The 15,339-nt window shown below is 38.3% G+C and overlaps 1 protein-coding gene across 1 annotated transcript in view; it reads left to right on the forward strand.

The window, feature by feature from the left end:
* LOC111142538 (growth regulation by estrogen in breast cancer 1 like) overlaps positions 1–15,339 on the forward strand; it is a 142,488-nt gene that overhangs the window by 66,611 nt on the left and 60,538 nt on the right. The window contains exons 14-15 of the mRNA XM_022495796.1: positions 12,416–12,596; positions 14,918–15,110. Of these exons, the coding sequence (XP_022351504.1) occupies positions 12,416–12,596; positions 14,918–15,110 (374 nt within the window). The remainder of the gene's footprint in view (positions 1–12,415; positions 12,597–14,917; positions 15,111–15,339) is intronic.

Raw genomic sequence — 15,339 nt, forward strand, 5'->3', positions numbered from 1 at the left:
TCTTCTCTGTATCTGTGAGCTTCTTTTTCATCGTCGTTTTTTGTTTGTTTGTTTTTACTTATTTTTGTTTGTTTTGTTTTTTTTGATACCACATGTAAGTGAGTTCATATGGTATTTGTCTTTCTCTGTCTGACTTATTTCAGATTCTATATTTCTAACAACCTCCCAGGGGATGCCAATGCTGTTGGTGGGAGGACCACACTTTGAGTTGCATACTCTTTAAGAAAATGTCATGTTAGTTCCATGAGCCAAATGAGCTGAGAGACAATAGATTTTTTCCCTCTTTCCATGTGACTGACACATGTAAAGTCTTTCCATACCTTCTAGAGGCCCAAGTGCCTGGGAAACAGTGCAATGTTTTTTTGTAGCCTCTAAAATTCTGAATGACAAGTTACAAAATGACCTATTGTAAATTTATTGACTTATAAGTGACTAACTAAGGAGGTCAGATGCCTTCTCTTACAGCTCACCAGAGTGAATTCTATGCTTTCTCAGCTACTGGCCATTTCTGCATTTCTCTCTGCTCCCATTGTGGAAAATGGTTAGGCTATACTTGTACCAAGCACTCACCAGAATTTTTTTTTTTTAAAGGATTTTCACTTCCTTACTATGGAGGGAGTGCCTACTCTTATGGGTGTTTTATTTCTACCAATTGGCCTTTGTGACCATCCTGAGTCTGTGATCTGATATCTGAAATCATGCTTGAGCAAACATATCCTAGCACCTGTTTCAAGTGGTGAAATCATCCATGGTCAGCAGTTACGCTCTCTGCAGAGCTTTTTCCTGAAATAACCTCTTGGTGACCTATGCTTTCACCTTTCTTAATAAATCCGAGACCCTAAATAAAACCCTGCATTTTTGACAGGTGAAGAAACTGTATAGATCCTTCCTTTTTCCTTCTCACTGCCCTTTTTTCTAAAGTGAGAACTGTAAGATTACAACTCCTCGGTACCAGAATTTGACCAATGACATAAGCTTGGAATCCAGAAAAAGTCATGTTAAGGACAGATTTGGAAAATTCAAGGCAAAGCATATCTTAAAAATTATTCACATCTGGCTTTAGCCTATCTACTGAATTTTATGCTGCAAAAGCAATCACTTCACTATTTAAAAATAACTTTGTTCATTTTATTATTTAAAAAAATAGTTTCAGTCTTCATTTTTAAAAAATAGAAAAATCAAAGTAGGAAAATTTAAACATTTATAATCCCACTATTCAAAGATAACCACTTTTAAAATCTGGGTGTTAACAGATGACTTAATTCCTAGTGCTTAAGGCTTCCTTCCCTGCCTGTGTCTGTTTTTTCACCTGACATAGTTTGCACATTTTTCTATATCCTTAAAAGTTTTTGTAAACATCATTCTTAGTGAATATGCAGTATTCCATATTATAATGGCACCAAAATTTTTTAGCTCTAATATTTAAACACCTTCATATTGATATGATATTGATTGATCAATGATACTGATTGATATGATAACAATTGATAGAAGAGCAAGCACATTTAAGGAATAAAGAGGAATTGTTCACAGCACAGTAGTAAGCAGGAGAAAGTCCACTAACACTACTCAATATCAGAGCTAGGAAAGCAGAAAGGACTCTTTAAGAAATCATCGATTCCATTTCCTTCTATTTCACCATGGGACTCTATAGGAGAGCTTCATTTGCCTAAGGTCACAGAGGGCGGCAGTGCCTTGGGGACAAGAACTGCTCCTTCATTTGTGCATGCCTTGTGCCCCATTTGCGCCTCTCTCCAGCCAGGTGCGAAGAGGCACTCAACTAATGTTTGAATGAAGGGCTGGAGGGAGGAAGGGGAGTGTTAGAGGGGAAAACAGTGTCCAAGTGCCCTGCTTTCTGATTCTATTTGCCTTTCTCCAAAGGAAGCATTTCAGCAGCTAGTTGGCCAGGAAAAGCACCTAGCAGGGAGAAGCAGCCAAGGCATGAAGAAAGGCCACATCCTGGGCAGCCCTTGTGTAGCTGAAAGAAAAGGTGAAAACAGAAACCATCACATTGTGCAGACTCAGCTCTAAGGCAAAACATGTGATACCTCAGCTCTCTTCTAATTAAGGAAGGGAGGCAGAGAGGAAAAAAGGAAAGAAAAAGAAAATATTATGGAAAGAATTTGAAGGTTACAAAAAGAAATGAAAGGGATTAAACATTTTTAAGTTTTCTCAAAATGGATTTGTAACTGTTGGAATGAGCAATGGAGAAGCAGCATAAGGAATTTTTAGACTATGGGAAATACTTCTGTCTTAATGTCATTTTTAAAAACTTTGATGTGGTAGCATAATTCTCTTAATTTTAAGGAGACCCCAAATTTTATAAATCGGAACACTAGGGTACCAGGGTAATCAAAATGCAAGCCACTTTCAATTCAAGGTTGTTGGGGTGACAACAGGAAGTATTAGTGACTGTCCATATTTTCCATCTTTTAAAATGGTGTCTGGTAGGGTCCCCAGTGAATGGGAGCATATCTGGCAGTTTCTGGTCTTCCTGGTTTTATCATGCTCAGGGAACTGACACAAATTTGCTGACACAAATTTGATGCCTCAGCACATGCCTGGTTATATAAGAAACAGAGAAATGTTTCTGTCTCCTGATACATGGGTAGCTTATTCTATCCATACAGAAATAAAGAGGTTTGAAGGAAGCAGAAGAGATTAGGAGGGGAAGTGAAGAGATAGTGGAAGGCATATTCACTTTCTAAAATGGATTTTCTTATTCTCATCAACCTCATACCACCTTGTCAGTCACCTAAAATTTTAATAGAAAAAATTGTTTCTTGGGCAGTGACAGGCAGCAGGGAATAGGATCCCAAAGAAGAAAGTACTAGGTGGAACAGGGAAACACTAGAGATTCGTTTGTACAAAAGCAAGTACCTAAAGTTAACATTCTTAAAATCAATTTCCAACCACGTAGTTAGCTGCCCAGTGCCCAACCCTGGTTTGTAGCTGTTGGTATTTGGCTCTAGGCCTCTGCCTCCCAACCTGCCATCATCTGGAGGTGCTCCCTAACCATCCAAATAACCTGGCTTCTCTGTACCTTAAACTCCTCACCCACACTCCTCTCGAATCCCCTGCTCCTTTGTCATATCCCAGACCCTGCTGGATCCCAGAATCATCCATTCCAATATTCCCAGTGCCAGACCACAGAATTTCTTCCTACATACTCATAGTGTTGGACACTATAGGGGAAAGAAAGTCAACCCCTCCAGCTGATACCGTCATAAATTCTTTTTTGGCTCTCCAGTTGGATCTCTCCCATTCCCCATGGTGGCTGGCTTCTCCAGATTCTGTTCCATCAAAACTTACGTCTTCATCCTTCTCTCTTAGCAAACGACTGTGCCCCGGACTTCTCCCCTTCCCCACCCCAAAAAGAAAAAAAGCTTCGGATAAAAACTTCCTACTTTCATATCTAGGAACGTAACTGCCTACACACTTACCTTTTCCCCTTCCCTCCTGATCAGCGGAAGAGCTCTATGTAAGCCTGACTTTCCCACCTTCTCATTCTTGTGGACCTCACGCTATGGATTATCTGAACTTCTTTCCTGGGGCTCATTTCATCCACTTAAACTTGCGCCCACTCTCTCAACGAGGAAACAAGCCTCTGTTAATCCTACCTAACCCTCCAGCTCACCCTCCTCTGGTTAATTGCCCAACTTATCCAGAGAGTTGTCTATTGTTACCTTGTTTCCTCATCTTTTTTTTTTTTTTTTTTAGATTTTTTATTTATTTATTTGACAGACAGAAATCAGAAGTAGGCAGAGAGGCAGGCAGAGAGAGAGGAGGAAGCAGTCTCCCCGCTGAGCAGAGAGTCTGATGCGGGGCTCGATCCCAGGACCCTGGGATCATGACCTGAGCCGAAGGCAGAGGCTTTAACCCACTGAACCACCCAGGTGCCCCTTGTTTCCTCAGCTTTAACTAGCTCCTCAACACCCTGCAAACCAGCCTCCACTTCCCACCCCCAGCCTTTTAGGACTCTTAACAATGTTACCAGTAACCTTTTCAAGCCTTATCTGAACTCTTGATAGCACAGGTGACCTCCATTTCTTCCTTTAAACACTGCAGTTCCTGTGGCTTTCAAAACACATTCTTACCCAGCTTTTCTTCCACACCATCATGCACCCAGCACCCCCTGTAGGGCTTCAGCCCTGGGTCGTGTGTTTGTTAGGGCTCTTTCCCCACAACTAGAAAGTAAAATATTCAGGGAACATCTCTGACTATGGATGGTACACCAGACACTTAATATTTGTTGAACTGAATTTTTGTAGCATTTTCTTGAATTGAATTTTAAGTTAAAATCTATTTTATAAGGAAGCCATAGGAGCAATATTTGAGATTTAATCATCCTCTGGCAAAACCAAATTTGGTCATTTCATATAATGATAAATTATTGAACATTACTAATTACATTGAAACTAATGATGTACTACTATATTGGCTAATTCAATTTAAATAAAAAATTAAAAAAAAACGTATTTTGGAAATCTACTTTGGCTACAAGTAAAGGCCTTCGATGTGTATGTATTTAGGTGTGTCTGTCACTCACACAGGGCTCTGAAGTTGTATCTGTGTGTTCAGAACATTGTTCTTATGCAGGTCAAGTGCTGCTTTCTTCCTCCACCCAAATAAACTGCACAGTAGTATAGACTCACAGAGACAAGTCTACAGCAAACCCAGATTAAAGAATCCCCTCTGGTAGGAGCACAGAAGGGAACCAGCTTGGCCACCAACAGACAAAGGAACCCAGTGCAGTGAGTGCAGTCAGTGTTGAAAACAATCAGTGGGGATTTTAACCAACTGAGATGGCCAGGATGAGGGAATGCCCATTGTTATCTTAGTACTTAAAATCTCAGGGTGCTCTAGGGGTGCCTGGGTGGCTCAGTGGGTTGGAGCCTCTGCCTTCGGCTCAGGTCATGGTCTCAGGGTCCTGGGATCGAGCCCCACATCGGGCTCTCTGCTCAGCAGGGAGCCTGCTCTCTCCTCTGTCTCTGCCTGCCTCTCTGCCTACTTGTGATCTCTGTCAAATAAATAAATAAAATCTTAAAAAAAAAAAATCTCAGGGTGCTCTAATGATTTAATATTTTCTTAATTTTCATGTTCTTTTAAGCAGTAGAATTATTTTTGCATACCAAAACTTCGGAGAAATTAATTCCATCCAAAGAGAAGATGAACAGCTAAAACTGAGAGTAGTTGCATTTTTCTTTGGCATATCTTCTTGATGAGAAGAGCAAGAAATAAAAATTAGAAATAAAAAATTTAGAAATAAAATTCTATGTTAAAAAACATCAAAGGATAAGAACATAGAAGCCGTGGTTGCCTGGATGGCTCAGTCAGTTAGGCATCTACCTTCAGCTCAGTTTATGATCCCAGGGTCCTGGGATGGAGCCTTGCGTCTGGAAGCCTGCTTCTCCGTTTCCCTCTGCCCCTTCCCACTGCACGGGTGTTCTCTCTCTCAAATAAATAAGTCTTTAAAAAAAAAAAAAAAAACGTACAAGCCAGATGAACTGTTCTCTCTAAACAAATAGGCAGTGTAAATGGGGCATTGGTTTGAGTGCTAGGTTGTCTTTACTATACCTGGTCATTTCAGATTTCCCTGATCATTATCAGTTTGATGTGATATTCAGGCTGATTAGCTGCTGCTTCTAGTGAAAGATGCTGGCCACTCATTCAGACTTTCCATCTTTGCGGAAAGGCCTTTGGCACTGGTGCTCATAAGGTATTATGGACTTGGTGTGTATGTTCTTGGTTTTATTCCCCTTCAAGACCCTCGGGTGGAAGAAAAAATGCTGCTTCCCCTTTAAAGGTTTTAGAGTAATGGCCTCAGAAGACATGATGTTTCTCTTTAATCCCACGGAGGGGAACTGAGGCTAGTGCTCAGCTTCCCTTAAGCCCATCTGGCTCCTATAGCCTTTGGTAAAAGAAGGGGGCACAATGGCAGCAATCAGACTGCTTGAAGTCCTTGGCCATCCAAGAAGTTTCCTCTCCAGGGATGTTTCAACTTGGTTATTTCCATGGAAGATGTTCACGACTGAGGCACAGCCTCTGGTGCTCCCAAACTTCAGGTCAGTCATCTTTAGGGGACACAGGGATCCCCAACCACCACTGGCTGTATTCTAGAACTCAGTGAGTTAAAAAATAAGAAGAGTTACTGATGCCTTCTAACTTCTCGTTCACGTTAAGAGTCAGCTTTATTATTTAGGCAGACATGACCCTGAATCTGTCAGAGCAACCGTTAGTACTCCAGATGGGCCCTGCTGATGTCCATCTTTTATTGTGAAGTTGAAAAAAATGTGATGGATTTGTTCATGATTTATTAGAATATATTTAACCCTGTATAACTGTGATAAAGAAATTATCAAGGAGACAGGAAGAGGCCTTTCTCAGACCTCCCTTTTCTTAGTGCTTCTGACCATTTTTAGATTCCCATGCCACTGTGCATGTTTTTGAAAAAACAAAACAAAACATGAAGGCTAAACCACAAGCTAGTGAAATATTTATCTATATTAGGTAGAAGAGATATGGGGATGAGATGAGTATAACTTTTTATAGAGTTTTAACTTTCAATCCTTATAAATGAATTATGAATTAAAAATTAAAGTGGGAAAAACTTAATATTGAAAGCAAGCAAAAATAAATGAACTTTACTGCATATCAAATTAATAACATAGCCATACACCAAAAAGAATTAATTCAAGTATTTTTAACACAGTTTTCTCATTGTAAACTCTCAATGTGATCTATCCTAAGAGCACAAAAAAATTGAAAATGAATTTAAAATTTTCATCTATATATTGTTGAGAGTGGTATTGATAATTTTAAAACTATTTCGTGTATATCACAGGGTAGAGCAAATGAGTAAATATTTTAATGTTGCCAAACACCGGGGTTCTCACATGAAAGAAGGGAGCCTTAAATGTGGAATGGGGAAAAGAAATATTCTTTTTAGATTCAAATTGGATGTAAGTATGAACTCATAATTTGAAAAAAATTAAAAATGTTTCCTAAGTCTGTGCACTAAAATGTCTTAAAAATAGTAACATTTCAGGGACACCTGGATGGTTCAGTTGGTTAAGCCTCTGCCTTTGGCTCAGTTCATGACCCCAGGGTCCTGGGATCGAGTGCTACACAGGGCTCCTTGCTCAGTGGAGAGCCCACTTCTCCCTCTGCCTATTGCTACCCCTGCTTGCGCTCCCTCTCTGACAAATAAATAAATACAATCTTTAAAAAAAAAAATAGTGACATCTCAGTATCAGTATGTACACTTAGCATCTAGATAGATCTTGCCTTATAAATACCAGTCTCCACTGTCTCAGCTCTGAGGTGGGAACAGTCTGGAATCTTGTATCAGAAAGTGAGAAGGTACTCCAAGATCAATGCAGACATTTCAAAAGGACATAACAGCCTGCTTAAAGGGACTTTTATGAGCCAAATTTGGTAATTTTGAGTATCAAAATGAATGATCCTAATGGATTGTAACCTATTGAATTCTTTTTTAAATCCATAAGTCCACAGGTAATACTTAAAAAAAAAAAAAAATCAAAGGGACAGGAGATATGAGAGGTTGGGAGCAAACCCTTCTTTACAAGAGTACCAGCTAATAAATGTAGGAAAATATATAGAATTTAGAAAATCTCTATTTTGCATTACCAATGTATTACTGATTATGACAAGTATCAAGAGATACTAAAACATTACAGAGGTACTTGGGTGACTTCGACCAACCAAAATCAAGAGCATCTGACTCTTGATTTGGGCTCAGGTCATGATCTCAGGGTCTTGGGATCAAGCCACACCTGGGACTCCAAGGCTTAATGGGGAGTCTGTTGGAGGATTATCTCTCTCTCCCTCTGCCCCTTCCTCCACATGTCATCCCACATATTAAAAATTACACCAGGGAAAATGTATCTTTACAATGGAGAGATTTGGCAGCCCGCAATACCATAACCAAGTAATCAAACTTTGCCCTCTCCAGTTATAAGACAGATTGACATTATGAGCAAAGAGAAGTATACAATGTCACCTATGAGGTGTCCTTGCCAAAAATATTTAACCTGAGTCTGATCACAAGGATGCTCCCAAACAAATTCAGATTATATGGCATTTTACAAAACAATTAACTTGCATTTAAAAAAAAAAAACCATCAGTGAAAAGACCAAAAGGGGAAAAAAAGCAGGGGAGATCTTTTAATTATGAATAAAGAAACATGGCAACCAAGTGCAATGCTTAATTCTTGATTAGATCCTAGATCTAAAAAGAAAAACGAAAAAACACAGTCCTGGGACATTTGAGTTGGTAAAACTAAAATGGGGATTGGTATTAGAGAATTTTTTTTTTAAGATTTTATTTATTTATTTGACAGACAGAGATCACAGGTATGCAGAGAGGCAGGCAGAGAGAGAGGAAGGGAAGCAGGCTCCCTGCCGAGCAGAGAGCCTAATGCGGGGCTCGATCCCAGGACCCTGGCTCCATCCCAGGACCCTGGCTAGATCCCAGAACCCTGGGATCACAACCTGAGCCGAAGGCAGAGGCTTTAACCCACTGAGCCACCCAGGCGCCCCCTATATTAGAGAATATTTTATCAGTGTTAGTTTAATTCCTAGGAGATAATGAAGTTATATAGGAAACTGCCTTTGCTTTTATTAAATACATATTACAGTATTTTGAGGTGAATATTGTGATATGTTACTACCAAATTATCCAATAATAATGATAATAAATAAAAAGTAATAAAGAGAAAAAGCAAATGCAACAAAATATTAACAATTGGTGAATCTAATTGAAGGGTATTACACTGGTCTTTTCCATAATATTCAAAATAGAAAATGAAAGGGAAATAGTCACTTTTCATTGATGATATGTCCATCAAATAGAATTCAATATAGTTATTAATGTTTTCAAGTAGTTTCTAAAATATGGATGGATATTTGCATTCTTTTAAGAAATTTTAAATAGTGAATAAATCCAATTTATAAAATTTATAAAAGATATTATAAATCACAATATAGTGAACATTTACATACCCATTAAAATAAGGAACACTGGAGTCTTGTTTTCCTTCCTGATGTCAATGTTTTTCTTCTTTCAAAGGTAACCATTATTCTGAATTTTCTGCTTATTATTCCCTTGTTTCATTTATAGTTTTGCTAACTCCTAAACATTATATATTAATTTATATTATAATAACTATATTAATATATAAACACAATAACTCCTAAACAATATATTGCTAAATTTCACAACCTTTAGAACTTTTGTAAATAGAATCTATGCATGTGTCCATAATTTACTTTTTATACGCAACATTACATCCCTGAGATTGATCCTGTTGTTATGTGTAACTGTAATTCATTCATTTTACTGCTTTTTAATATTCTATTACATGAATATATTACACATTTTTAAACAATCAGTGTACTACTGATAGACATTTGCTTGTTTCTATGATATAGTTCTGTTTAGGTCTTCTTTAATGTCATTAATAGTTTCATCATTTTCTTTATAGAGATCTTATATACTTTTATTCCTAGATACTTAATATTTTTATGTTATTGCAAATGTTTTTTTAAAAACATATATCCTTCTTGATTGCTTACAGCTAGTGTATAGAAATGCAGTCCATTTTTATAAATTGATATTGACTCTATTAACTTAACCAAATTCTTTTTTTAAAGATTTTATTCATTTATTTGACAGAGATCACAAGTAGGCAGAGAGGCAGGAAGAGAGAGAGTGGGGAGCAGGCTCCCTGCCGAGCAGAGAGCCTGATGCGGGGCTCGAACCCAGACACCTGAGATTATGACTCGAGCAGAGGCAGAGGCTTAACCCACTGAGCCACCCAGGCACCCCGATTAACCAAATTCTTATGTTTTATTTATCTGTGGATTGTTTTGCATTTTCTACACAGACATATTATTAATAAACAATGATCGTTTGTTTCTTATTTTACAGTCACAAGTGAAAAATATCAGGAAATACAAAATTACAAAATGTTAGGTAGCACGATATGCATAGGAAAAGACACAGGAAGGAGTGCACAGAAATGTTCACAGTAGCTTATTTTGAGTTAAAAAATTATTATTTTGAGTTAAAAAAATTTTCTTTTTAATATATCTCTATACTTTCCAGTTTTTCCAAGATGAGTATCTTTCACTTTCATAACCAGGAAAGAAACAATACTTAAAAATAAAAGCAAGTCTAAAACAAACTTTAAAGGTAAGGATTACCTACTAAAAATGCCCAGTTAGAAATTAAAATGTCAAGTATCTATGATGTGCCTGCTCCCCACCCAAATTCACCCCTGCAGGGCCAGATGGCCACATAGTCACATGTCATATCTAAGAGAACAACCTCTTAGATTCATGGAACTTTGTCTTTCCATTAGGGCATGTATGAAATTGACCTGTCAAAAGTCTTTATTCATTTGTTCTGAAATGTAGTCAACTCTTAATTATCCATAAGAAATATTTTTATTCTTTATGAATTACTTATGGTCTTTTCTAGTAAGTTACCATTAACTTGCACTGCTTATTTCCTAGGGATAAATTTAGGAAACATAGACTTATTTTCAACTGGCACTCTTCTCTCTATTATACAGATTAAGGAAACAGAAACACCCAGAGATTAAGTCGGTTCTCTATTTCTCTGCTTGCCTCCTCTATCACCTCCTCCCATAGTATGTCCTTGTCTTTCATCGTGACACTTGTCAAAATTATCCATCTTCTCCATCATAAGCTCCATGAGGTTAAGACCTCTGTCCTGCTTTCCTGTGCATCCCGATGACTAGCACAATACCTCACATGGTGCCTGGTATGCTCAGTAAACCACTATGGAATGCTGAATGAATTTTACAAGCAATCCACTTTAAGAAAAATCAGGATACCTGCCACATTACATGTGTGACTGGTTTCAGGTATAGTCACAGTAACATTTGCTACATTTGGGTGAAAATTGAAAACAATGTCTGGGTAAAATCTTCTCATGAAAAATGTTTGAAAGCAAAATGATCTTTCTGTTCACTTTTTCTTGTATAATGAATTTTCCATATGGTAAAACATTCTTCCTGTTTTCTTTTATACCATTTAGAACTATTACTATTACAGTGTCTAGATGTTAATTGCATATAGTTGTAATTGAGCTGATTTTATCTGAAAAGAAAAGCTAGATAAAATTAAGTCAACATAACTCTATAAAAGTCTCTTAAATTAACTTGTTTCTTTTTAATTTTTTTTTTCACATAGTTGTGGCTGGTGGGGATTTGGCTGATATTAGATGCTAAATAGATATCCTCTAGCTTTGGGAGCCCAGGCTGATCCTCAAGGCCTCCATAACATATCTAACCCCAAAATTAGCCTTCTGGTTCCTTCTCCTTAAAGGGCTGTGGGCTTGAGTCACAAGGCTCTCATTTCAAGGTCGGGGCTGGGGGTTAGTCCTTCCCCCCCATGCAGCTAAAGGTCTGGAAGAGGAGGTTACCCTTGGTTTGGGGTTTTTTCCTCTAGCTTCATTGAGATATAATTGCCATATAACGTTGTATAAGTTTAAGGTGTACAGTGTACACCTTGAGGATTTGACATTTCTTTATATCGTAAAATGTTTATACAATACAGTTAGTTGACACGTCCTTCACCTCACATATTTATCATTTTGTCTCTTCATTTGGAAGGGGGATTTTGTGTTTTAACTGATTATACCAACAACACCTTCATGTGCCTCAAACTTTTTAGATGTTTGAATATAGAAGTAATTATATTCTAGACAGAGATAATGATACAGTACAGAAGTTTCCATTTCTAATATTTGCAGAATATAGTAATCTTGGGCAATTCCATTCATTTTATTAATTTGGTACATACTCCAATATTCATTGAGGACTGCCCATACTCTAGACATTATGCAAAACTCTCACTGTATAAAATGAATAAAATATTACCTAAAAAAGCTCCCAGTCTACTTATGGTATATTTGGACATCTTATGTTGTTTTCCTTTCTCTTATATATGTTTTGTTGCTAAATTTGGGGGTAAAGAAGGCTTATGTGATTATATTAATCTGGTCAAGAGCTATACCTCTGAGTTGCCTATGATAACTGTCAGTAGTAACATTTCAATACAAATAGAATTTAATTAGACATTGCCTTCATACATTTGATCGCTTCTACTTAGTGTATGAAGTTGTTTGTTCCCTGTTGCCCTTTGTGTGAGGTGTAGGAGATGGGGTGGGGAGGGGGGTCTAAGGAAAAAGAAATCTGATATTTCCTCATCAAAATTCTGGTGGGGAATATACAAGAGAAGTATCTGCTCTGTAAAAACCGATACATACAGCTACTACCTGGTATATCAGTTGACATTGAACTTCAGTTTATTTCATTTATGTATGTATGTGTGAAAAGATAAACACCTTTTTTCTTCTTGGCAGGTGTCCTTGTAGACTTGGGTCTGGAGGAAAATGGGATGGCTTATCAGAGAGCAGAGAAATATGTTGTTCGTCTAGACAATGAGATTCAAACCAAGTTTGAAGTTTTTATGAGAAGGGTAAAACAGAACCCATACACACTGTTTGTGCTGGTTCATGACAACTCCCATGTGGAACTAACGAGGTGATTGCTTCAGAGTGAGCAAATATAGCTTTTCTTCTAGTACAGCAATGGTTTTATCATAAATTCCCAAAAAGCCCAGAGACCCTAACACTTGACATCTTCTTACTGGTAACTTATTCCTACTCCTTCCCTGTGCTCTCAACTTTCCCAACCAATTTAGTGTTGATTTCATTTTAACTATATTGTGAGTGAATTTAGATATCCCTGTTAAAGGGGACTTGGGTGGCACAGTCAGTTAAATGGCCAGCTCATGGTTTCAGCTCAGATCGTGATCTCAGGGCCATGATTTCAGGGTCATGAACTTACGATCCTGAGGTTGATCCTGGTCTTGGCCTTGAGCTCCTTGCTCAGTGGAGAGTCTGCTTAAGTTTCTATCTGTCCCTCTATCTCTGACCCTCCCCCTCCTCATGGGCTCCCTCTCTCTCTCTCAAATAAAAAAAAAAAGTATCTTTTAAGAAAGAAAGGAAAGAAGGAAGGAAGGAAGGAGGTAGAGAGGGAGGGAGGGAGGAAGAAAGGAAGGGAGAGAGAAAGAAAGAAAGAAACCAACCCGTTAAAAAGCTGTCTTCAGGGTATTGTAGAACTCAACTGTCTCAGAGAAAGGGCAACAGCAGGAGGGTTGATGTTCATGAGCTCCCAGAAGGGCCATGTGCTTTCCTTTCTCCACTCTTCTTCCTTCCCAGTCCTTTCCCCCTTTCCCCACCTTCCTCTTCTCCTGTTGCTCCTCTTCCTTGCCTTTCTCTCTACCTGGGTACCTTGAACAGTAGTAAAGATGCCACTTAAAGATCTGAGAGCAGGGGTGCCTGCTGTCGGAAGAGCATATGACTCTTGATCTTGACTTTATGAGTTTGAGCCCCATGTGGAGTATAGAGATTACTTTAAATAAATAAATAAACTCTAAAAAAAAAAAAGATGTTAGAGCAAATCTGAAACTTTCCCCAATTTACCAGTTTAAACAAGAGAATATCCTATTCCTCAGGTGGGTTTACAGTGAAAGATAGTAAATGTGGCATGATGGAGCCAGTTTTGCTCCCAGACCAAATTACCGTAATTATCTGTTAGGGTGTATCTTTCATCTTATGGATTAAAAAGGCAAGTTCGGGCACCATCGAGTGTTCGTAGGTTTTCCTTTCTTTGGACACACTGAGGTTAAGCATATGAAAGATTTGGGGTCTATTGTAGAAATATCAGAATTGCAAAAGCACTTGTTCAGAAGCCAGAATGTGTTTGGAATTCTACAATCTGAACTCTAAAGCCGTATGCAGGCATAAATAAGATCTTGCATAGCATGTTAGAAAGAAGGAAGGAAAGAAAGAAAGTAAGTGAGGGAGGGATGGAGGAAGGAAGGCAGGAAAAAGAAAAAAAGAAGGAGATTGAAAGGGAGGAAGGGAGGGAGGGAAGGAAAGAAGGAAGGGAAGAAAAAAGAAAAGAAAGAAAGAAAGAAGGAAGAAAAAGAAAGACAAAAGAGAAAGAGGAAGGGAGGGAGGGGGGAGAGGGAGGAAGGGAAGGAATGAGAAATAGGAAGAAAGTAAGAAAAGTAAAAGAAAAAGGAAGGGAGGGAGGGAGGGAGGAAGGGACGAAGGTTGCCCAGATGCTGTTCAGTTTCTCCTAGTCTTCTATGAGCAAAAATAGCTCAGTCACCTGATGTACCTCATCTTTGAAAGTTTGGGGTAATAACTCTGAGGATGTATATTGGATCACTCTATATTTAATTCCCCAGGGCACTGAGATTATTTCTTTGACAAAAAAAAAAATGTGGTTTTGAGGCTACATAACAACCTAGTACATCCAAACTGAACAGAACTGAAAATGATTCAGATATAAAAATTTTGGTCATGGGGAGGAAGGAGTTAAGTGGTCCCTCTGTAGCCTCCGCATAGTCTAACATGCTCAAGGGAGGAAAGAGAGTGATGTTAACACAGAGGGGATCCCTCGCAGTTTGGGGGCTTCTCTGGGGTACCAGTCATTTCCGTTATGAGCATCCTGATTTGATGGAGAAGCCTCGTTCAGATGAGCTTTCAGACCAAAGTGATCCATCTTAGCTATAGATTTATGTATCCTTGGCCTGTAGAACTGAGTTACACTTGGAGGTATAATAGAGGCAGACTGAAACAGGAAAAAAATATCTAAGATCTGTCTGAAAATGGTAAGAAGGAGTGTCATTATTGATCTTTTGAATTAAATGTTGGTTGCCTCTAATCCTGCTCCCAATTAAAAAGAACTAGAAAAACAAAAATGAAAACATTAGCTCCACTTTGATGTCTGCTTCTGTATCTAGTCCCTTCAATTAGGAGGTATTAACATGACTTTCAATATTTCTCCAGTGTCATTTCGGGTTCTTTGTCACATGGCGAACCCAGTCATGGATTGGCTGATAGAGTCATTAACTGCAGAGAAGTCCTGGAAGCTTTCAATCTGCTGGTGCTCCAGGTTAGCTCCTTCCCATACACACTACAGACCCAACAGTCTCGAATCAGCTCCAGCAATGAAGTTCACTGGATACAGCTGGACGGCATGGTGAGTCTCTGTTCTGCTCTCTGAGGCACAGCCATGTTCTCAGTCCCCCAGGGAGCAGAATCTTGTAATAAAATATTGTCATGGTTCTGTAAAATAACATGAGACTTCAAAAATCTAACATTTATCTCCTAAAAGTTCCATATAATTACAATTATTGTAAGTCTAAAGACTAGTGATTAGTGTCCTATATCAATCTGATTATGTTCTTTTTTTAGGTTATCATGCAGAT

Source organism: Enhydra lutris, unplaced genomic scaffold, assembly GCF_002288905.1.
Source record: "Enhydra lutris kenyoni isolate GAN:26980312 unplaced genomic scaffold, ASM228890v2 scaffoldscaffold8, whole genome shotgun sequence".
NCBI lineage: Eukaryota > Metazoa > Chordata > Mammalia > Carnivora > Mustelidae > Enhydra > Enhydra lutris.